Raw genomic sequence first — 25,532 nt, forward strand, 5'->3', positions numbered from 1 at the left:
CATCATGACTAGGAGTTAACGTTTGATCGAGTAAAATCGAGTCAAATAATTTTTTTAAGTTATTCAAGCTAATGAATCATATTTTATAACTCAAATTTAATTTAAAAAAATTTCGAGTTAAGTAGAATTCATAAAATTCGAGTCAAGTTAAATTTTTGAGTTTTTGAATTTCTGTTTAAATTTAATTGTAAATATTTATAATAATTGATATTATTTAATTTTAATTTAAATAATTTTTTATAACCATATTCAGTATTATATATATTTTTCATATGTAATATGCATACACCATACAGAACCAAGTGACTCACTCAAACTTTAAAACCAATTCATTAACTATTAGAAATTTTGAGTTATTCAAGTCGACTTTTTAAATTGAGTTGAAAATCGATTTTTTAAGTCGAGTTTTATTCACCAATAATATTACATTCTGAATAACCTATGGAGAATTTTGCGAAAACCAGCAATTTTTGGATTAGTTCCAAATACAATGGCACGTCCAAAAGGTCAATTGATTTGAGGGGGAAATTAGAAAATAGAAGCAAGACCCTGAAATTGCTACAGTTGGCAATCATACAATCAAGGGTCTAATGCTGTGGAACCAATTAAAATGTAACAAGTATGATTGACATTAATATCTAAACACCTTCCAAATGCCAGTTGCTATACCGTTGCTCAGTCATACAATCCTTCCTGCTCCCACGCTTCCACTAGAAAATCTATCATTTCCTGTCAGACAACGCAAATCAGGTAAGCCATCAATTTATGATTCTACGACCTCAGCTTGCTGGACCTCAGCTTGCTGGACCTGTGACTTACAGAAAGAGGAATAGGATGAGGGAACGGCTTGTTGCTTCCCAGTAAACTTTCATAAGTTGCATTCCAACTGCAAACCCAGAATTGTTTAACCATGCACAGACAATGAGTAAGATAAGGACAAGGAAGTTCATAAATGATTAAGTTAAACCATTCAGAGGCAATGAGTAAGATAAGTTGCATTCCAACATCAAGAAATGATGCAGGCAGTAAGAATAATTGTTGGTGTCACACTTGGGTTTCTGCATGAACAAACATTTAACTTTTTTTCCTTTTAATTCTCAACCTTACAGGCTATGGCAATACATACTGGGAAAATAAATATCAACATACATGGAGAATAAAGATGTGACCTAATGGAGAAAGCCAATGTCAACAGGTAGAGAGAAAGATCCAGGACGTCATAGATAGTAAATATAAAAAGGGACCTCAATCTTGTAGTATAAATCATCTTTCAAGGTCAAAGCCTGCCATAAAATGGAACAAGCTGAAAACTCAATATGTAGAAATAAGGATCTCTTTGTTGCCCCTTTATACCTTTCCATGGCCTCGATAAAAGAAATGAACCACCTCACCACTTAAACTTAGTTATGTGGAAATTGATTCATAGCTAGTAATTCCAAACAAAAATCTCATTTGGATGCCCTACATGTAAACAATAGGCATAAGGAAAGGGAAAAATAGTTAATGCCCTCTATGCTCTTCTCTTAATTGCAAATAGAAAGATATGGGCACAAAGCCACAAATAATTTGGCAAGTGGGTAAGAGTTCATGGGAAGAATGAGTAGTTAAAGATCATAAAACCATGGGAATAATAAAAACATTAATTACATTTATTCGGATAAAAACTCACTTTAGCTTTGGTTCTCGAACCTGTCCAGGCCGATTTTCAGAGTTCTTGTTTCCTACCCAGCGCCGCCTAGTCTGATTCCAAAGAAGAAGGCCTACAACAAAGAGAAGTCGTAAGATGGTGCAAGCACAGCCTTGTTTTAGTGCCAAAAGTGGTCCAAACAGGACTAAACAGATAGGAAGGTAATCCTTATGAAGTTTTATTGTTCATAGAGCTGTCAGATAATTAGTCCAACACCAACTAAAGTAATAACTTTAGAACTGATAACTTGCCATGATTTACAAATTCGGATGGCCCATTAGCACTTGCAGCGCTTCCATTTGGATCAAGTGTCTGGTTGCTTGCGCTGATTGAGGAGATGCTTCCCTGTGACTGCACAGCACTGTTGTCCATATCACAGCTAGTGGTCCAGAAACCTTCGGAGATACTGGGTTTACTCACTGTATGTCCTTGAGATTTTAACCCTTTTGACGACTCATTAAAAAAGGGCTTGAAAATGGGCTTCTTACAGCATCCTAGACAACCACTGCTCTGTTGCAAATCACAAACAGTGGTATAAATGATTAGTACCAGCCACCAAAAACTCTAAAGCTGAGCATAAACTCTGCTGGTAAGTTCATCAGTTTGGTATGAGTAATATTTACATAAATTCAGATAAACAGCATGGCAAGACATCTCTTTCGAAATGAAATAACTTGCTGGAGGTCATAAGAATCAAAGCAACAGCTTAAATAGCCAAAAAGCACATAGTACAATAACAACAAAAAAGCCTTCTCCAACTGCATAGATTTAGGACCATATCCTAAGTAAACAATTAAGTCCTTCCTCATAGTTTCCACCCATGTCCTAGTTGGTCTTAATCTACCCTTTGAATATGATTACTCCCATTAAAGCACATAATCTAACAAAAAAATATATTGTTAAGCTTTTCATTTCACACATCGAAACCATTTTTAACAGGTCTCTCATATTATCCCATATAGGCACCAACCACGTGTTTTCTCAACTGCATGTGTCTTATAGTCCTACTCCTATTATTTTTTGCATTTCCATATGTCCATTGGAGCACCCCAATCTCAGCCACACTAACCATTTTGTATATATTGATACCAACACTAGCTATCATAAAGCAGTGCTGGTTTTCAAGATGCCCTGAAGAACTTTCACTTGACCTTAAGATGTATTTTGCGCACACAACTTCTAAAAGGCTTCTCCATTTTAGCATCTGTACCTGTGGTTGCTGAAGTTAACTTCTCCACTGATGCCACCATCATTCTACAATATTAGGCCAAAGCATTTGATCAGTTTGCGATAGTTTTTTTCCCCTCGCATTTATTATAGTTGTTCCATGAACATTCCTTCTTTTCTGAACTCAAATTCCACGTGCTCTGTTTCAGGCCAACTTAACCAAAAACTTTCAGTTCTAATGTTTTCTTACAGTAACTAAAATCCATGTTAACCCTTATTTTTCTCTAATCCAGCATACCTATATATTTTTTCTCTGATATACCTATTAGATTTATCTATTGGGAAGACAAAGAGACTAAATTAAAAGTTGATCCATGGTACAAATCTATTACTAAGCAGAAGTATTCGTCACAGTGCTACAGAAAAACTTGTTGGAACAAAGCTAATTAGATATAACACCTAAAAAAATTGTCCCTCTAAAGAAGTAAGCTTCTCTTCAAGGTAGTATACTGGAAGTTTTATCTGAAAACTCAACAAATTAAATCTGACTGAAACCATGCATTGACCTTGAACAATAATGCCCAAAATGTTTACCAGTGGATGGTAAATTTAAAACTATAAAAGAAAAACACAGTCCACACAAATTTCCTAGGCAACAGGGGGGGAAATGGAAGTGTTCCATCTACTCAATGCACACATCAAACTAATGAAAGAGGGTTCCAATATACAAACATATCAAGCCAAAAAAAATCAATAAAAAGCCACATAACAAAATCATAGGAGGGAGAAAAAACCCAGAAAACTTACCCCATATATACAAAACAAGAACTGCCAGAAGCTAAATAGATCTAAAACTCAATGGGAATCTGATTTCCTGAATGAAAGATCAAACCTTGAGGAAACAAAAGGTAATCAAATTTATGGAAATGGAACAAAACCCAATACACCAAAAATAAATATATACTATTTGATTTTTTTTGGGGGGGGGGGGGGGAAGAAAACAAATTTGCCTGTAAAACAGTCAAATTGGGTTTTCTTTGTTTTATTTAGTGTCTCTAGTTGCTTGAAAACTTGGCCTTCACTGATTATGCCTTTTCGAGTCTTAATTTCCCTTTTATTATTCTGATTTCATCTTCTTCTCCTTATCAATCTTCTTTTCCAGTATTTGGGTAAATTGAAGGGAAAAATATTTATAAAAAAAAGGAAAGTGAGGAAAAAGCAGAGGTTAGACCAAAATGATTTTAGTTTAAGCTTCCCCGAGGTTTAACTGTTCCCTTAAACCATTTGTCTTTCCTTATCTGGCACCAAACTCGTGCCTGCAAGTCAATAAAGTACAATCTCCTCTTTTTTTTTAAGTTTTTAAAAATAAATAAAATTGATTGTTATTTCTACGTTATTATTATAATTTTGTTTTAAATAATTATTTGTCTTCCAATTGTATTTTTTAGTTCAATAAATAATTTAAATGATAAAAAAATATTATTCTCTCTAACTATTTTAAATTTGAATAATTATATTTATAAAATGTGACTAAATTTTATAAAAAAATATTAAAATAAATTATCATTTTTGCTGGAATTAAAGCATTGGACTACTTGTCCAGAAAAAAATAATTGAGAGCCCCACGCTAATCTGGGTCTTCCGCAGCAGATCAAATTTCTTTATATTTTTGGAGGCTTACAGATATATGAGAAATTTAACTAACATATTAGTATTTTAAATAAAGCATGTACACTTAATGATTTTTTTTTTATAGAATTCAATGATTTAATTTATGAGCTTAATAAAAAGGATAATCGATTAATCATCCAAATAGGTACACATAATTTCAATATATATAATAAATTGATGATCATATTAGTTGACTAAACCCAAAATGATTTACTTCCCCTAAAATTCACGTGGTATAATTTTTATTGTTTTTAGTTTTTCCAATTGTTTTGATTTATTACTTATGTGTTGAAATAAATCTTTTAAATTATTTTGAGTGTAAATATAGTTAAATTTTGTATTGATAATAAATTTAATCGATAAATGATATAATTACAATAAAAATAACGAAAATTTATATACAGAAAGATAATTTGATTAAAAATATAGTTATGTTATCGTTATTACACTTTTAATTAATAAATTACGAGGTATGCTTTTAATTATTTATATAATATTATAAAAGAAAATTTGAAATTATAATTTTTTTAAAAAATCAATTAAATAAATATCTGATCATTTTTATATTTTTAATAAAATGTCGTCCATAAAAGATATTTATTTTAATACCAAAATAAATATATAAAAATTATATTTTGAAATATGAAAAGATAAATTTACACACAAAAAATCCGACTAAGAATATTATATCAAAGAGTTCGAAATTCACATACTCGTTAAATAGACAAATATTTTGTTGACAATCCCAAAAATTATTATAAAAGTTTAACATAGTTTACCCTTATTAATGATAAAAAAAATGGAACCATATTAATCCTGTACGGTAATTTACCCTTTAATTTACAGTCCTTCTCATCATAGTCGGTAGAAATGGGAGTTTTAAATAATTTGTACTCTACATTTTGTTATCGACACGATGAAACTAACGAATGACGATAAACTCCCTGGTACTGCCAAGATAATGAGGGCAAAAAGGGGACATTTGGTGGGTACTGGACCAAAGTCATTTAAAACCTGAACAGCACAACGCAGTGATATTTTTCTTCTTTAACCCGAAAGACTTAACTACCCTTTCTAGTATTAGAAACCTCACAGCTATATAGTGATAGTTGTTTGGTTCCCATAGAAAATTCGTTGTTTATTTGGAAGATGATGAGAGCAGTGATCTGTTTACTCACCTTCATTTTCATCTTCTTCACCATAGCTGATGCTAAGCGCATCCTTTTTGTCCCCCGGCCTTTGCCTCTCGACTCCTTCAAGGTCAATGCAACCCAGGTACGGATATGATTCCATTCATCCTTCCATGCCTTTAACACATATTTGATCAGGACATCGTTTTAGTTGGAGTTTCTTTTGAGCAAATCTTGCTGGGAAATCAAACTTCCAAGTTCATGAAATTTCCATGAAAACACAAATTTGGTGCCGGTTTTTTATGGGTTGTTTTTTTTAATATAGAATATGGGGAGGTGATCAGTATCAATCAGGACAAGCTGCTCCTCGATTGCCTATACACGAGATCATATCAGTCTTGCATTTGGCGAAGCTTATGAAAATCAGGTATGTAAATAGATATTTTTATGCTTTAATTGCCTTGTAATGATTAAAAGAAAAAATATATATATGACAAAAAGATTAGACCCATTATTTAGTGGGATGGTGAAATTGGCAAAGAGGGGTTCAATTGAAATCGAGTATTTGTTTGATTGAATAGGTGTATGCACCGAAGCTAGATGATCCACACACGAGAACATTTGAAATGTGTTTAACTCACACATTTCAAATAAGAGAAAATAACCTCACTGATCAAAAATGTCTTATAATATACGATTTTAACTAACTTTTTTTGGATTTGCCAAAATGACCAACTAAATCGCAATGCGATCGATAATTCGCAACGCGATCTCCGGTATCGTAAATCAGTTTCCAGATTCGCAACACGATTCTGACTATCGCATTGCGATTTTCCTAATTCGCAATGCAAATACGTAAATCGCAATGCGAATATGTAAATCGCAACGCGAATCTGACTATCGCAACGAGATTCTGACTATCGCAATGAGATTCTGACTATCGCAACGCGATTCTAACTATCGCAATATTGAATTTCAAATTCGCAACTCGATTTCTGAATTCGCAACAGGTTTTAGTTTCGCAACACAAATGTTTTGGGTATATAATTACGCAGCAGCAGCAACTCATAACCTAAATCCCTAAATCGCAACTCATTTCATCTCCATCTATCACTCTCTTCGGCGACATCCGTTCCTATATCCAACGACATCCTTCCCCATCCGGCAACAGGTTTTAGTTTCGCAGCTCGTTTGTTTAGTAAATTAATTTACAATAATGAAATCATCTAATGTTGATCATGTTTGGATAAATTTGTGTTTTGGAGGGTCATGGGAGAATGTTCATGGTGTTTTACAATATATGCCTTTACCCATGAATCTTCAACTAAAACTGTCATTAAAAAAGTTGACTTATGAAACTCTAATATTACGTGATGCAAATAAATTGAATTTAGAGCCTCTAAGTGGATTTAGGTTATCTTATCAGAGAAATTGTCAAGTTTATTTGTTAACCGACAATGAAGATGTTGAACGATTCATTGCTTACATTAGTGTTTCAAGTGATGATGTTACATTGTATGTTGTTGAACCTAGAAGTAGTGAAGTTGGGTCAGTAGCGGGTAGTAATCAACTAAGTTTTTCAACCCCAGTTTATGGTGCTCAAAATTTAATGGTTCCACCACAATTTCATCACCAAGAAAATATTGTTTCACCACATTTCCAATACCAAACACAATCTCAAAACCCACAACTTTTCCCTAATCCAAATCCCAATCAACTTTCAGCACCAAATTCCGGTTTTCGTATTAACCAGTTAGACGATGATGAGCCAACATAAAAAATTGTGAATACTGGTCAGTATTCAAAATTTGATCTTGGTCAATACCCGGACTTTGATCTTGGTCGATACTCAGATTTTGATGATTTTTCAGAAGAAGAAACAGACCCTGCGTGTAATGATTTTGATATTGGTCAATACCCGAATTTTGATGATGAAACAGCTGTTGCCGAGGAAGATGTTGTTGATGATAATAAGGAGGAAGTTACGACTGTAAATGAACATATTGAACATCCATTCTGTAATTCATATAACCCTGAAGAAGAAAAAGAAGAAGAAGAAATCCCCAAAGAAAAGTCCCCAAAAAAATGCCACGGGAGTATAACTGGAATATGCCAGAATTACTTCAGATACCGGAAGAAGAGTTGGTAAAGATAGCAGTTGATTGTTACACAAAAATTATTCGTATCAAGAAATATAATTGTTTTGATACAAAGGAAGACTTGAAGATAGCTTTGTATATGAAATGTGTGGAAGATGGCTATCAACTAAAAGTTAACAAATCAAGCAAAGATCGTTTCGAAACAAAGTGTATGATTGACAAAAACTGTACGTGGCGTATGATTGCAAAGAGGATAAAAGATTGCGAAATGTTTCAAGTTAGGACTTTTATTGATAAACATACATGTTCAAGAACCCAAGTTTTTCCTCACCATAGACAGGCAAACAAAAAGGTGTTGGGTGATTTTCTGGCTGAGTTAATGTTTTTGAATGGCAGGGTATATCGGGGACATGAAATTATGACTGACATGAATGCTCGGTTCAAGATTAGTATCTCATATTCTCAAGCTTGGAGAGCCAAATGTTATGCCTTGGAATTGTTGAGGGGTTCTCCAGAAGCATTGTTTGCCCAACTGTCGGCTTATTGTAACAATTTAAAGCTGAAAAATCCTGGGTCGGTAACTCATATCAAAACAGATAGAGATGAACGCTTTGAGTTGCTGTTTATCGCCATTGGTGCTGCGGTTAGTAAATCAATATAATTTTGTTGACTCATTTTTGTTAGTTACATGCATTTCACATTTAAATAATTATATTTATTGTGTATATGATTTTGTAGATTCGTTCGTTTATTACTTGCATGCGCCCAATTATTATAGTTGACGGAGCACATTTAAAAGGTCGATACCTTGGAGTAAACTTATTAGCAGTAGCCATGGATGCTAACAATGGGATACTGCCAATAGCTTACGGGGTTGGCAAATCTGAAACCTCTGATTCATGGACATGGTTTATGGGGTATCTTAGGGATTGCATAGGTCCTATTAGCAATCTGACAATCATATCCGATAGGGCAAACTCAATTGATAACGCTGTTAGAAGGTGTTTCCCAGATGCTTTTCATGGACTTTGTGGTGTTCATTTGTATAAAAATCTAAAATCAAGGTCTGCTGGTATAAAAAATACAAATGGACATACTGGAATGCTGTAAAAGCTTATCGGGAAGTGGATTTTAATAAGCATATAAACTGTTTAAGACGTGCTTTGCCTCAGTGTGCTCAAACACTAGAAGATGTCGGGTTTGAAAGATGGTTAAGAGTACATCAACTTGGAGCAAGATATGGTTTCATGACGTCTAATAGTGCAGAATCAATCAACGCTCTAAGTCGGCATTCCAGGAAATTACCCATTACTATGTTAATGGAGTTTTTTCGAGCCTTTATTCAACAGTGGTACTATAAGAAAAGAAACCATGCAAGTATTATTTCTTTAAATTCGTAACTTATCATATATTTTACTAAGTATTATTTATTTAAATTTACAGGAACATTGGAACATCGTGTTACACCATGGACTGAAAAAAAGATAACGAAACGTGTTGTGAAGTCAACGTCATGGAGAGTTGAACCATGTTCAAACACTTTGTTTGAAGTACTGGATAATAACTTAAATGGGCTTGTCGATCTAAATGCAAAGACGTGTAGTTGTATGAAATGGCAAACATCTGGTTATCCGTGTGGCCATGTTATAAAAGTTGCTCTTCATCTAAACCAAGATGATTCAAGCGCATACGCTATGGATTGCTACACTACAAAATTATATCGACAGACTTATGTCGAGATTGTCTACCCTATTCCACATCCTTCTGAGTGGGACATACCAGATGACTTACAAACAGTTTTGCCACCAGCCATGGACAGAAGGCTACCTGGCCGACCAAAAAGTCACGATCGTATACCGTCTAAGGGTGAAGAGAAGAAGAGATCGACATGTAGTCGGTGCAAGGAAAGTGGTCATACAAGGTTGACATGTGGATCACCAGTGCCATCATAATCATCTTTTCCTCTACCAAAATATGGATCCTCATCAAAATCCCAATCACAACCGGCTTCACCTTTTGGGACTGTTAACTTAGGTGATTTTTAAATGCAAACGTTGTATTATGTGTATATTATGTGTGAACTTTTAACATTTTCAGTTAGGCATGTATTAGTAACTTGAGTTTGAACATTGCTATGATATGTTCAGTTGTTATCACTTATTAGACATTCATTTGACTATCGCAACGCGAATATGACTATCGCAACACGGAAATGACTATCGCAACGCAGAATTGACTATCGCAACGAGAGAATCGCAATGCGAAAATGAAAATCGCAACGCAAATTTAGTTTCGCGTTGTGATTTTCATTTTCGCGTTGTGATTTTCATTTTCGCGTTGTGATTTTCATTTTCGTATTGCGATTCTCTCGTTGCAATTTTCATTTCGCATTGCGATTCTCTCGTTGCGATAGTCATTTCCGCGTTGCAATAGTCTGTTTTGCATTCAACATAATACAGATTGAAATCAACAAATCAACTATTACATTTCAATCAATTAAACAAGAACAAATAATAATTATGTACACATCAATTAAACAAATCAACATTTACAAATCATCTTTTACAAATCAATTAAACAATCAAAAAATAATAATAAGAATTATTTCCTCATCAATTATTGAATCAACTTTTGCACCCATACATCCATTTCACGCAGCTCACTTCAGGATTAACCTGCAGAAACCAAACATTGAATCAACAACACTTTCTACACATCTAAAACCTACAAACATCAAATTATTGAATTCTAGCTACTTAACCAAACATTTTCAAACCAAAAAGAGTATATATGTTTAACAACACTTGCATTTGACTTACAAATTATTTATGGACACTTTCATAACGCGGATGCAGGTAGGCAGCGTCTCGCATATATCGTTCTAGCCATAAAATGCCGAAACCACAAGCCTACTGCACCTCTATCTCTATCGGTGGGAGGTAGAAATTGTGTACTTCCTGTCGTCAAACGCTCCAAGCACATGCATACGAGAGGACCACAATACCCTCTGGCTTCCTTCGTTTGTTGTGGCACAGTCTCGTCTCTGATAACTGTAACATTAAACTTCTTTGGCTTCTTGTTTCCAGAATTAGTCCAATAATTAATTGCATCGAAGAATTTAGCCAAATGAGAGCTCCATCCCTTAATAATATCTCTCAAATCAGACAATGATATGTAATTTATCATGCTATCATATACTATTGTCTTTAGGGATGTGAGCTGAAGTTCGACGAGAAGCCAATGAGTACGTTCCAAAACAGGGATAAACACCTGCACCGAAATGTAATAATTCAAATTGTGCACTTATTTATGAACACCTTTAAAATATTTAAACAAATAAATACTAACCTTATCGACCTCCCACCATGCAGGATAAAGTTTAGCTTGTCCATTAGCCAACACATATGATTCATGTCGTTGATTCTTCAAGTGAACTACGTGAAAAGACGTCGGCATAATTTTATATCGCGTTTTTTTTATATTTCTCTTCAATTTCCTTACAATTAGAAGACGTGTCACCCATGCATCAATATGTTGTTTTACAAAAAAAGACATATATTAGTGAATTATATAAATTTAAAAAAAATAATCAAACTGAAATATAAGAAGAAATATAAAACTTACCCCCCATCGAAATAGTCGTTGTCTTTAACCCCTAATAATACACCCCACCAAAACCGTTCAATCAACAAATGCATATCATCATTGAGTTTGTATATGTCAGCGTAACACCCTTGGCTCCGCTCATGTAGATAAAAATCAAATGCGGTCTTAGCCCAAAGGGTATTATCCAAAATTGTTTCCGGTAGTTGTTTCCTCTCCACTTCATCTGCCGGAATGGTACTGGCCGGTAACTTATACGAAAGCCAACAGTCATCCATCATGTCCGGCACGTGAGGGGGCTTCTCAATAATTCGATATATTATGCCGTGTGAATCGGGCTCTAGAATGTTGGGAGGGACCTCTTCAACGATGACAGTGGCCTCTTGAACGGTGTGAGGGGACTCTTGAGGGATAATAGGGGCCTCTTGAACGATAGGGGAGGCCTCTTGAACGATGACAGGTGAGTCAGGCTTTTTGTTACGGATTCTTAGCACTATTGGGGTGAACGGAGACGTAATGGCACGTGCACGCTGTCTGATGCGTGAACTCCGTCTTGCAAGAAAAACCCGACGTAGAGCATCCACCTTAGCGGGCCGCTAAAAATAAATTAATACATAAATCAGTAAATAAACAGACATGATATTAAACAGTGAAAACAAACAAATATATTTCAAACTTGCACGGTATTCACCCAAGTCATTATTATATCATTGTTCACAAAATGCATCAGATAACATTCCAGAAGTAAGAACTTATATAAACATTTAAAAGGACAACATATAGGTTTAGTGCAGGTTCAATGACAACATAAAGAGTAGTAGTTTATTCTTGAAACTTAAATTTTCAACACTGTGAAGTTAGTATTTGTCTTTTGGTTGAAGTAATGCAATTCATTCAAGTTTCAATTTGCAGAAGAAGAATAGAATCTGAAATTTAAAATCGCAACGCTAAAATGACTATCGCAATGCAAAAATGAATATCGCAATGCGAATTTGACTATCGCAATGCGAATTTGACTATCGCAATGCGAATTTGACTATCGCAACGAGAGAATCGCAATGCGATTTTTATTTCGCATTGCGATTCTGTAACACCCCTAACTCGTATCCGACCCAGATACGAGTCCGAAGTGTCACATTGACTTTTCAAAAATTTATTCGTATAAAATAGTGAGTAATTAAAAAAAAACTTTGATAACATTTAACTTATTCAAAACGTTTACAAAATGTATCAGAGTTCATACAATTTATATCTTTAGACTACATGCCAACTACACTCTATATACAGTACCTATATTTTCTGATCTGACATTTGGTAAGGAAAACTGACCTGTCTTGCTACGCATTACTCTTTACTCTTCTCGAAACCTACGTGTGAAACAATCACACGCTAAGTCGAAGACTTAGTGAGGCATAACAACTTATAATGCACTTTATAACATATATCAATACATACATGTTCTGTTCTATCATGTTATACCAATTCCATGCATTCTTCGTATCATATAAAATCATATCAGATTAATTACAGTAAATACAGACATACACATAATTCATCATTAACAGTTTATCATGTAATCACATACTTTTATGGTTAACCTTTTCAATCAAACACTATACACACACAACATCATATCATTTCTATAACATTTATCATACCACTAACATATATTTGTTCATATCTCTGGATTAGCCCATGTACATATGTGAGAACTATCGATATGTGAGTCCATAGAGGTTGTGCACTAATGCTGTCACTACAGCTCGTATAATTGCACCGAAGTACCGCGTAGAATTGCACCGTAGTGCCATATAATAATGTCCATAAGGACCACATATTATTCCTTAAGAATCATATACATATACTAGGGATCAAGTATGTGTCTTTTAAGACTTCACACATGTTCCACAGAATATATATATATCCCGAAGGACCGCGTAGAATTACACCGTAGTGCCATATAATAATGTCCATAAGGACCACATATTATTCCTTAAGAATCATATACATATACTAGGGATCAAGTATGTGTCTTTCAAGACTTCACACATGTTCCAAAGAATATACATATGTCCCGAAGGACCGCGTAGACCCTCGACTCTTGGCATGCCAACTATACCCCTAGCTCTCATGACACATAAATGGGTGTTATCATTTATTTCATTTCAAATATTCACATAAACTTGTAATTCACTTTCACATATCACGTATCACATAGTTTCTTTTCATATTATCACATAGTCACATAGTTCACTTACACGTAGATCATTTCCATATAATTCAAATGTCACATATATCATGTTTTCATATAATTTCTATCATTTCTCACCCAATCACATTTATTCATGTAAACATACTTATCATATCTTGTTCACATAAGATCATATACTTCATATAACATATAGAAACACCTAGAACACTTTCACGTAGTTTATATCAATTTTCAGAGTCCTTTCATATTACCTGATGACATATATCATATAGATATATAATAACTGATATCATATTATCTACCTTATGCTCCATTTCTTTGTATTCCCTTTTTCATATCAGCATACATTTAAATATTCTTATATGTCCTATCAATATCCTATAAACTTACTCATATTCTCATATATCATATTTTAATATAATTTGTATAGTAATACTCTATAATTGTATCATATAATGATTTTACCCAATTACTCCTTTATAAAGTTTATATTACATGTTCAATTAGTCTCATGCTATCTTATAAATAATTTCCATTTATTTTATATCATTTTCCTTTTCCACTCACATAAACCATCTATTTATTTAGTTCCATTTCTCATGACTTCCCTAATACTCTTTAATAAAACTTTGTAGCTCTTCACTATAATACATAAACCATAGTTTCCTTTAATTTATCAATCTTCCCTATATTACTTATGTATCCTTATTTATGCCCTCGAATTCATACTATTCTCTTAGAGTCTCCTAACATTTCTCGTATAATCACTTATACCATATCATATAACTTATACTTGATTATCTTATTCTCTCATGTTCATTTCATTTCTTATGACTCTATCATATAACTTATCTCATGTTCTTCCATTATTACATATTAAAGTCTTACATACATCATATAGCATATACAAAACATATCATTATCTTTAGTCATGCATACATACAATCAATGTAATACAGATAATCACATATAATTATAACCACACATAATCATGTCCATGACTTCATGCATATTACTCTAGGAAATAGACTCATCGCAAGTCTTATTTCCATTAAACACTACATATCACTAGTATGCACTCACCTTGCCTCACTAGTCCATTTCAATCTCTTATCTTCCCTTGATCGATCTTACTTGCCAAATGTTCCGGAATTGCTTTACGCGCAGAATCTACATAAATGTACATTTTGAGGCAATTATTAGATACCTACACCTTGTAATTGGATACTAGCAACTTAAACGAACTTATTAAACCAATATTCCCATTTTTCCTTTAGGGGGAATCGGTTCCCTACTAAGGGGGTATCGATTCCCTCATGACATTCTGGAAATTTTTGTTCGTTTGAAGGGGTATCAGTTCCCCTTGAATGGGTACCGATTCCTCTTGCCCAGAAATCATATTTTCAACCCGAAAATTACTTCATTTCCTCTCAAACACTTCATATATCATCCCCTTTTCATTCTTAACTCTAGTACACATACTTAAACCAATCTATATTCATTTATCTCATCTTAAACCTCAAAATCCTATCTTCCATATGAGATTCAAGAATCATACCAAATTTTCAATGTGTTCTAATTCTAATTCTAACACTTCATACTTCTTAATTAGATTGATGACAAGTCAAATTCATCCATAAAACTTCAACAACCATACCATATCAAAATTTCATCTTAAAACTCATATTGCAAATTCCTTCATAATTCCTTTATCTTATTGTTTAAATCCCATATAAGATTTCCTTAAGCTTATTTAATACCCAAAGAATCAAAACTAAGCTTAAAACTCAAGAATTAACCAACTGAAATTAAACTTACCTTTGCCTTGCTCTCCCACGTATGAAGAAGAAGAAAGGAGAAGAGAACTCTTGATGTTTCTCACATTTCCCATGTTTGTATTACCTTTAAAAGGAATATAAAAATCTTTCTGGTCAAAGGACCATTTAACCCTTAATTTCCTTTAATAATTACTAATTAACCTTCATCATATATATCCAATAATCATTGAACTATTTCATTCTTATACTTTAGTCACCAAATTCTGAAACTTTACAATTTGGTCACTAACCCGGTATCGAGGATGTTACAGATTCTCTCGTTGCGATAGTCAAATTCGTATTGCGATAGTCATTTTCGCATTGCGATAGTCATTTTCGCGTTGCGATTTTGTTGTTGCGATTTTCATTTCGCATTGCGATTCTCTCGTTGCGATAGTCATTTTCGCATTGCGATATTAAACTATTCTTCTTCTGCAAATTGAAACTTGAATGGATTGCATTACTTCAACCAAAAGACAACCAAAAACAAATACTAACTTCACAGGGTTAAAGGATAAACAGTATTGGCAGCAACCGAATGAATTTACTAAGCAATCTAAGTGAAATTACGAGTAAATTTATCATCAAGTTAAATATGAAAAATATTAAACTTACCTCGTTACGTAGAGTATGAACCTCGTTCTGCAACGATGCTACAATCTCACGTAGAGCTGCTACCTCACCACGTAAAGTAGACACCTCAACACGCCATGTACCATTGTCATCGCGTAAAGTACCGACCTCCTCACGCAAGGCATTGACCTCATTACGTAACTCCCCTAACTCATCCCGTGGAGGAAGAGGTGGAGAACAGGGAGATAAACGTCGTGGCATCTTTGTCGGTCGCCTATCATGAGGTGATGGTGGAGAAGAGGCTCGATGATGTGACAGAATAGGTGATGACTCTCGTTGTGGAGGTGTATATTCGGGTCGATCAGATGATGGCTCTGGGTGAGGTGATGGCTCTCGAAGTGGTGGCTGCTCATCATCCGTGCCATCAAAAAAACGCTTACTAGCTTGCCACCAATCAGTGGCAAGCTCATCTTCCGTGGGTGTCAGCCTCTGTAATGGAGTGTTGGCCTCCTAACAATATAAAAGCTCAAACAAAGTTAAACGTGTACTAGTAATAACTTGTTTATAAACATATGGTAGTATTTGTGTTAACTTACATTATTTATTGTAGTATACGGTAGTAAATCTTCCCATTGCTGCAAGGACCGTTTCCTCTTCCAGGAAATAGCCCTAGGAATATCATTAAAAGTTTTTAATGCATATGTCTGCATGGCGGGAAAGGCCTCAAATATCCAAATCTACAAACAATATAATAACAAACATTAGTAATTGTTAAAGAATTAATTATAATTTTGGAAATATTATATAAAAATTATTACCTTAAAGGCCCAAATAAATCCTGACAAAGTGTATTTGGAACCATCGCCACACAAACTTTTCCGATCATCAAAGGCAGACGACAACTTATTCCATGTAGCTTTCCATAGATACGAACCCCACGGAAATAAGTTCCATGCATTTAGGTCCTCTACCAATTTAATTAGATCATTAGGAATAGGTTGTCGGACCTCTCTGCCTAAAAAGCCGGCTTGCAAAAGTATTAAAAGGTATACTCGGACAACATCGACGTCATCCATCAGAGTAAAACCATCTTTCTTATTCAATAATCTCGTCAAGTCTTCCACGTGTAAATTCGACTTCTCCGTTGACAGCTCAGGAAAAACCCGGAAAAACCATGATAGACAGGTAATATGTCTAGTGTACCGATCTACATCATCGTGTCCGAAGCGTAGACCGGTGATTAAGCAAAACTCCTCCCGCCCAAAACACGTATACGCCGGTGGAAAATCAAACCATATCTATTCATCACGGCGTTGTATAGTCTCTGGTAGATCACTAGTCATGGTTTGAAGAAACAGATGGGTCAACATAGCATCTCCACCCGGATGTTGTACTTTCAGCCATGGCCCGAAGCAAATATCCTCAAATATTTTTCTTTGTGCAGGTGAAAGCTTCGACGCAATTGTTTTGGCCAGGCTTACTTTATTTCTTAAGGTTAATTGAGCCGAATAAAAGTTCTGCAAAAACAATAAACATACCAAGTTAAATATACCAAAAACTACACTGTGAATATATAACAAGAACAATAAACATAAAGAGTAGTAGTTTATTCTTCAAACTTAAATTTGCAACATTGTGAATTTAGTATTTGTCTTTGTTTTTTGGTTGAAGTAATGCAATTCATTCAAGTTTCAATTTGCAGAAGAAGAATAGTTTCTGAAACTTAAAATCGCAACACGAAAATGAAAATCGCAACACGAAAATGACTATCGCAACGCGAATTTGACTATCGCAACGCGAAATGAAAATCGCAACGACAGAATCGCATTGCGATAGTCATTCTCGGTTTCAAATACTAAAATTGAAAGAAACTTGAATGGATTGCATTACTTCAACCAAAAGACAAAACAAAGACAAATACTAACTTCACATGGTTAAAGACTAAACAGTTTAGCAGCAATCGAATTAATATAATAAGCAATCTAAGTGAAATGGTTAATCTATTATTGAAAATACCAGTAAACTTATCATCAATTTCAATATGAAAAACCTAATAATAATGCAAAAATTTCAAAATAAAAATAATTAAAAAAAACTAACCCTCGGTGGTTGATTTGGTTGACTTTCCATTTCTGACTGTGAATGATTTCGCCGGAGATGGAGACTGATATCGTCGGAGATGGGGACTGATTTCGTCGAAGATGGGGACGGACGTCACCTTAGAGAGTGAGAGATGGAGATGAGACTGAGTTGTGATTTAGGGTTTTAGGTTATGAGTTGCGATTACAGGATATACTGTGGATGGTTCAGTGTTCTGATATATTAATATATTCGTGTTTGGAATTTGAAAAAAAAAATACACGTTGGATACGAATGGCGCTATGTAAATCGCATTGCGATAGTTAGATTCGCGTTGCGATTTACGTATTTGTATTGCGATTTACGTATTCACATTGTGATTTACGTATTCGCATTTTGATTTACGTATTCGCATTGCGAATTAGGAAAATCGCAACGCGAATTTGGAAAATCGCAATGCGATAGTCAGAATCGCGTTGCGAATCTGGAAACTGATTTGCGATGCCGGAGATCGCGTTGCGAATTATCGATCGCATTGCGATTTAGTTGGTCATTTTGGCAAATCTAAAAAAAGTTGGTTAAAATCGTATATTATAAGGCATTTTTGGTCACTGAGGTTATTTTCTCTTCAAATAAAGGGGCCATGCACATACCAGGTTTGCTATCTTTACCTCTACAGGATTGGATATGATGGTTGGAAGCCAGAGAGTGTGACCGTGTATGGCCACTATACTAAACCTGCTACATTTTATTACAATGTCTTTGTTCCTAAAGGGATTTGGTATGGCTTTGATTTATGTAATAGGGGTGTTTATGCATATGCATGAACAATGTAGGCTAATTGAGTGGGGAGGGGGTAGTTGATGTTGAAGATAGGTTGGGAATCTACTGTTTTGATGTATTGAAACTTATTCAAGGATTTCAGAAATTGGAGAAATAAAGAAATTTGTTTAACATAGTTTTTGATAATGAGTAATGATTTCTGTTGTCTGAAGAAAAGGTCATCAACATATGCAGAGATGGTTGACATTTACGAGGGGACTGATGAGTATTGAACGAATAATTATTTCATGTGTTTACAGTAACACGATATCCAATTACATTTAATGTCAAATCAGATCGGACTCTTAAACCGGAGTCAAACTATCACGGTGTTGTTTTTCATCAACATAATTGGAAGGAATATGAATATGTAGGAGAAGGGAGGGCTAACTGCTAAGGCCTCTGTCCGAACTCTGCCTCCCTCCTTGCAACCCTTTCAGTTGTTCATAGGCTAGATGATTATGAGTCCAGCTTGGTCGAATTGGTAAGTTGAATTAAAATAGTAAATATATGAACCGTTATGGAAACATGAGTGGGATCATTAGGTAGTTGTGGGTCAACTCGCTTGCACGATTGAACCAAAAAATCTTTGGGTTCAAGGCAAACAAGTAGTAAGCCAGATCCAAAGGAAAGCCCAATGCTAAGCCGAATATTAGAGGCGGAGACAATGCACACATTGTTGGCTGACTCACGACTCGACTTGTTCAAGATTCTGATTATTCGTCCAGGCTTCTCAATACTTAAAAATGTTTGGTTAATTATCAGATTTAAAATTTTAGTTAATACAAAAAATTAGATTAATTTAAAATATGAACTAAACTCGAGTTCTAATATTTAAAGTTTGATTAATTTTTAAGTTTATAATATGTAATATTATATTATTTTTATATATTTCATACAAAAATTAAAATTAAAACTATATTATATAATATTTTAATATGAACATTATAAATATGTGAGTTATGGATGTATAAAAGAGTATAAGTAAATTTAATAAAAAATATATAAAAAATATTAAACTAAAAATAAAATGAATATTTAATAATAATAATAATATGGACGAACTAAAAACAAACTTGATTAGCTATTTTACAAATATGGATGAATTTAAATAAAATTTGACGTTCATAATTTTTTATCAAGACGAGCAAACATAAAATATATTAGTCCTATACACATAATCTTTAATCATGGTACACACTTACACATGAATTGATTAAAAATGTGAATACTTTTAGAAATTTTAAATTCTCGTATAAATTAAATATTTTTTAATTTTACATCTCCTAAATTTTTAATGTTATTTTTAAAATTTAAATCTCTTACTTAAAATCTTAAGTGGATCTCCATGCATAAATATAAAAAAAAATAAGGAAAACAATGTGAATAGTCCCTTTTATTTAGGGTCTGACCGACTTTGATCACCAATTTAAAAAAGTAAGAGTAAATTGTCTTTCAAGGGTGCAAAATCAAATATTTCATATAAAATACAAAAATACCTAATATATAAGGGAATTTAAAAATTTTAGGGGGTGCGATTGCACACCCTAGCACCCTTTCGGTCCATCCCTATTTAGATCCCTTTTGTACATGTCTCTAATATGGTTGAGGGACTAAAATCAAACGGGAGATAATGATCGAGAAACTAAAATCAAACGGATCGATAATGTTAGGGACTAAAATCGAATGGACATATAACGTTAGGGTCCATTTTCTCTTATTTTTAAATTGATGACTAAAGTTGATCAAACTAAAAACATAAGGGACTATTCGCATAATTTATCCAATAAAATATTAGTGGTAGTTATCTTTTCGCTACGGATTCGATTTGCTGTAAGAGCATAGTCCAAATTTGTTTTCCTTACACATTTTCCTAAATTTTATGTCACTTTTAAGTGCACTTCTATGATTTCAGACTTACATTTCTTAAATACAAATAAGATGCGTCAGAACGTGATAAATTAGCTAATTATATTATTTTTAAGGGTAAATTACATAGTTCATCACTGAATTTTACTCTATCTATTATTTAACTCACTGAACTTTTAATTTTTTCAGTTTACTCACTAAACTTTATAGATTAAATTTTTTTTTATCACTCAACCGTTTTCTCTCTAATAATTGGATGGCGTGGAATAGTTTAATATTATACAGGCAACATTGAATGTATAGTAAATAAAATAAAATAAATAAATTGTGTCATTGACGAAGCATCTAAGCCGCCATTAACACGACCTTAAACCAACAACAATCCTTCATGCTATCTCCAAATTATCCATTAACATAGCAGCCATTGGAACACCATGTTTTTGCTCTTCTTCTTCTTCTTCTTCCTCTCATAAGTCATGCCTTCATGCCATTGTTGTCCCAACAAAACCCATCCTTTAGTTTCTCGGATTTCCCATGGATTCCATCACAAAACATGTTTCTTGTCTCGAGAAAGAGTCTTCGCTATTGGGTTTAAGCCAATCGGTTCTTCAGCAAATTTATACACTTTCTCCGTTTTATTTATCGACATTTTTGAAAACAGCATCGTCGTTTGGTTGGTTAATGATGATTCTCCGGTGACTGGAAAGTCATTTCTTGTAGTTGGCAACAACGACGAGCTTCGATTACCAAACTATTTGGGTCAAAACTTGTTGTCAAGACCGCCGTCAGCGGCTAGTGTTTCAAATTCGACAAGGCTGGAACTGGAAGATATGGAATATCTTGTTTCTTTATAGATCGTCACCTATCCTGTGAACCCCCCCCCCCTCTTTACGAGCCAAACGACGAATCATTGGCTTAGTTATTCCCTGGATGTTGTCCATTAAGACCTTCCTATGCCTCTTGGCTCCTCCCTCGCCAATCCCCTTTCCTCCCTTTCCATTCTGGCTTTGTCAGGAAAAAAAATTCAAGATGAAGATTGAAAATGAAATTGTTTCATTAATGATATCAACTCTAGATCTATGGAGTTCGGGGTGTTTTCTGATTAAATTGATTGTGTTCAAAATAGTGAGATGCGTTCGATGCAAAATTTACGAGTTATTGACCTCCGATAACGGTGACCGTCGGTGATCGATGTGGAGAGAGACAGAGAGAAGATGGGAGGAGAAGATCGAAATCTGGATTTGTTAAAGTTGTGCGAGAGACGGATAAAATTGGAGAACATAAAAAAGAAAAAAATAATTTTTTATTTAGACCAAAACTATGTCTTTTGATCTAAATTTAATTTTTATAGAGATTCAAAACTACGCTGTTTTAATATATTTGTCATGTTATATTGCCGTTAATTATTTAACGGTGGAGCGATCAAAACATGAGTAATGTCAAAGTTTAGTGAATAAATTTTAAAAATAAAAAATAAAATAAGTGAAATATGAGAGAGAGAGTCAAATTCAATAATACCTAATGTAATTTACCCCATTTTTAAAGCATATTATTGTATTTAGTTAATTAGCATTCACCAAGTTTACTTAACTTGATTACTAAACTCAATGCATGATTATGAATAATTTTGTTGGGAAAAGATGAGATAAACATGCATTTAACAGAGTAGATAAAATACATTTAATGATTTAAGTGGTTAAAGAGATTATTTTTTTTAAATTTTAAGTTTAAACATTTTTATTTACCGAATATGTGTTACCAATAACTAAAAAAATTATAACGAGATTTTATACTACAGTCCCTGTGCACTACTAAAAGAAAATAAAACAGATAAGCCCACTGTGATTCTAGTTTATACATTCGTAGGTTTCGGCGCTTCGTCAGAAATTTTACCCAACCAACCACTTGCTTTGTGATTTCAAAGTCAGGTCATACATTTATAGCTAATTAATATTAAAAAGTATAAAATTAATTTCTTTAGATTACTAATTAATGCATGATATATTTAGACTCCCTGAATAATCAATAATAATAAAAGGGAGTTAACTCAGCTTAATTTATTACTCTAAATAATATATTCAATATTTAAGACTCTTAGAAACTTCACCAATATAAGGAAAATATTATCTATTATGATTAAAATAATAATAATAACTGCTGTATTACCTTTTATAAGTCAATGAAGATAAATACTATATTTGAATTGTCTTATCCTGAATGCATTATAAAAAAGACGGACATGTTTGGGTGAAGTAGAATACCATAACTCTGCAGCTCATTGAAATGGTAAGAATTCTTAGTCTTTCCCATACAATTCTTCTTCGTAACTTTTGCAATTTTTTACACTGAAATGAATTTTTTATTTTGTTTTCAGGATTCGAATAAAATATTTCAGGTGGTTCTTGTGCTGTTGATATTAAAATGGAACAGTGTACGTTCTCTGACCGTTGACGTGATGGATTATGGAGCTGTCGGAGATGGAGTGACCGATGATTCCCAAGTATATCAAATCTCTCACAACTTGGCTTTTCTTCCGTCACTTTAGATTCAGCAAAGCCATACTTATAATTTCAAGTTATAATCTATCCCCAGATTTAAACTCTAAACAATATGTGTTTTCTTTTCTTTTACTTCATAAGAAAAATTATTAATAAATTATCAATGATAAACGTTCGACTGTTTTGATTTTAAGATTTTAAATTTAAAAAACGTTTAACTCGCACTGAAAGCTTTTAAAATATTTTTTTGAATATTAATTTTTATAATTAAATAATATACATCATTATATATATAACTTTATAGAAATTAAAGTGATTATAATTTGTTTCTAAAAAAATAAATGAAGGCTTTTGAGAAGACATGGGAAGCAGCATGTGGATCAAGCTCGGGTTCTGCTGTCTTTAATGTACCAAAGGGGAAGAAGTTCTTGCTCAACCCCACTAAATTTCAAGGTCCATGCAAGTCGCCTAATCTCAATTTCATGGTAGTATTCGTCACTTTTAAAATCTTATATTTCTTCCATCTTGTTTTATACGAGTAATTATTTTATGTTAATTTTTCAGATGGAGGGTGAAATAATTGCTCCAAATGATATATCATATTGGAGAAGTCATTACGTTCCGACGTGGCTAACCTTTGAACAAGTGAATGGGCTCGTTGTCAATGGAAATGGCCTATTCGACGGCCAAGGAGCTGTTTGGTGGAAGCTCGTCCCAGATCCGTGTCAAAGACCTACCGTAAATATATTCTTATTAAAAAAATCACATATCTTTACATTTATTCCTTTTTAATATCACATAAATACACTAGAGTGTTATAACGTATGCTTTTTGGTGCTGAATACGATGAAATGAGCAGGCATTGGGATTTTCGTCATGCAATAACCTCGAACTGAGTGGATTAACGCACATCAACAGCCCCAGAAACCACATCTCAATAAACTTATGCACAAATGTAACCGTCGCAAGTCTACACATAACCGCCCCTGAAACCAGCCACAACACCGATGGCATCGACATCGCTTCTTCGGTCAACGTTCAAATTCACGATTGTGATATCGGAACAGGCGATGATTGTATTGCGATTAACAGCGGGTGCAAATATATAAACATTACCGGGGTGAATTGTGGACCGGGCCACGGCATAAGGTTTTTCATTAATTACCCTTTCTTCTATACTATATGATTTGTTTTCTTTTTGGGTGAGTAAAAAATTTAGGGTTTGTTTCCAGCGTTGGAAGCTTGGGGATGGAAGGTAGCGTTGCAGAAGTGGAAGAAATACACGTACAACACTGTACTTTCAGTGGAACCCAAAATGGAGCAAGGATCAAAACGTGGCCAGGTGGATCTGGATTTGCAAGGAACATTGTGTTCCAAGATATAACTCTCGTCGATGCTTTTAATCCTATCTTTATTGACCAATACTACTGTTTCCCTGGTCAACCCTGTCAAAATCAGGTAAGTATTTGACAGCATGATGGGATTCAATTATTATAGTATATTTTAAAAAATAGAAAATTTGATAATTGGTTGTGCAATCTTTAAAGACATCGGCTGTCAAGGTGAGCGATATTTGGTTCAATGGGTTTCGAGGGACATCGATGAGTGAAGCGGCGGTGAATCTGGATTGCAGTAAGACCGTGGGATGCACTCAAATCTTATTAGATCACATCAATATAACAGCAGGTGCTCAGGGCATGGTTGTTGGTTCCTCTTGCACCAACGCTTATGGAAGAGATTCTGGATCTATCCCTCCAGTTGATTGCTTGTTACCCTAAAATCTTAATTCTCAATCTGTTTTTTTTTTCTTTCTTTTTTTATATTGCATCCAAGTTCAACTGATGCCGAAAATTAGTGACGTGTTAGAAATGAGAATAAAAACAATTCAAAGTTTTGAGAATAACAAACTTCCATTATGTGTCTCATCTGTGATTGATAATTTATGGTGCTGAAAGAAATTGATTTTTTTTAGGAACTCTGGTTTCACTCTCTATTTCTTAGAAATCAACTACAAAGTTATAAATAATTATAATAAAAAAATAATGAGTTGCTCGCGAACTTATCGAGTTGAGTTGAACTTTACTTGATTCGCCTTCTCCGATTGCAACCTTGGACCAATCAACAACATTGACCAGAAATCCAAACAGCTAGAAATTCTGACCACTATGGAGCACTCATCCACCGCCTTTCTTTAATTCGAAACAAGCTTTGCCTAATGGCATATGTGTACGTATCTCACACTTGTTGCAATTTCCAAAAGGAACTATTTCTTGCTAATTTGCATGTTGATGTTCCGTTTATCAGT

At 33.9% G+C, this 25,532-nt stretch overlaps 2 protein-coding genes and 2 long non-coding RNA genes across 7 annotated transcripts; 2 read left to right on the plus strand and 2 right to left on the minus strand.

The window, feature by feature from the left end:
• Positions 1-487: 487 nt before the first annotated feature.
• Positions 488-4,358, minus strand: LOC120133391. Of its 4 annotated transcripts, XM_039149984.1 has the most exons (7): positions 4,348-4,358; positions 3,865-3,986; positions 3,662-3,728; positions 1,939-2,192; positions 1,670-1,760; positions 820-928; positions 489-729 (listed from the first exon to the last, which is right to left on the minus strand). In XM_039149984.1, the coding sequence occupies exons 3-7, from the start codon at positions 3,664-3,666 to the stop codon at positions 676-678; spliced, it is 513 nt and encodes a 170-aa protein (XP_039005915.1). In that variant the 5' UTR covers positions 3,667-3,728; positions 3,865-3,986; positions 4,348-4,358; the 3' UTR covers positions 489-675. The 4 variants fall into 4 exon arrangements, with proteins under 4 accessions (XP_039005914.1, XP_039005915.1, XP_039005913.1 ...); XM_039149983.1 differs by lacking the exon at positions 4,348-4,358 and having other exon boundaries at positions 488-729; positions 3,662-3,746; positions 3,865-4,087; XM_039149982.1 differs by lacking the exon at positions 4,348-4,358 and having other exon boundaries at positions 3,865-4,082.
• LOC120133394 lies at positions 821-12,291 on the plus strand. Its single transcript, XR_005517094.1, has 3 exons — positions 821-960; positions 9,482-9,487; positions 12,281-12,291. It is a non-coding gene; the product is annotated as an uncharacterized LOC120133394 (long non-coding RNA).
• LOC120133393 lies at positions 5,649-10,798 on the minus strand. Its single transcript, XR_005517093.1, has 3 exons — positions 10,788-10,798; positions 10,709-10,711; positions 5,649-5,762 (listed from the first exon to the last, which is right to left on the minus strand). It is a non-coding gene; the product is annotated as an uncharacterized LOC120133393 (long non-coding RNA).
• An 8,914-nt stretch (positions 12,292-21,205) lies between the features above and the next one.
• Positions 21,206-25,078, plus strand: LOC120133381 (probable polygalacturonase At3g15720). The gene is made up of 7 exons (XM_039149975.1): positions 21,206-21,571; positions 23,104-23,229; positions 23,575-23,712; positions 23,792-23,965; positions 24,087-24,376; positions 24,460-24,685; positions 24,775-25,078. Exons 1-7 carry the CDS (start codon positions 21,206-21,208, stop codon positions 25,003-25,005), a joined length of 1,551 nt encoding a protein of 516 aa, XP_039005906.1. The 3' UTR covers positions 25,006-25,078.
• Positions 25,079-25,532: the final 454 nt, after the last annotated feature.

Source organism: Hibiscus syriacus, unplaced genomic scaffold (genome assembly GCF_006381635.1).
Source record: "Hibiscus syriacus cultivar Baekdansim isolate YM2019G1 unplaced genomic scaffold, ASM638163v2 tig00110579_pilon, whole genome shotgun sequence".
Classification (NCBI taxonomy): Eukaryota; Viridiplantae; Streptophyta; class Magnoliopsida; order Malvales; family Malvaceae; genus Hibiscus; species Hibiscus syriacus.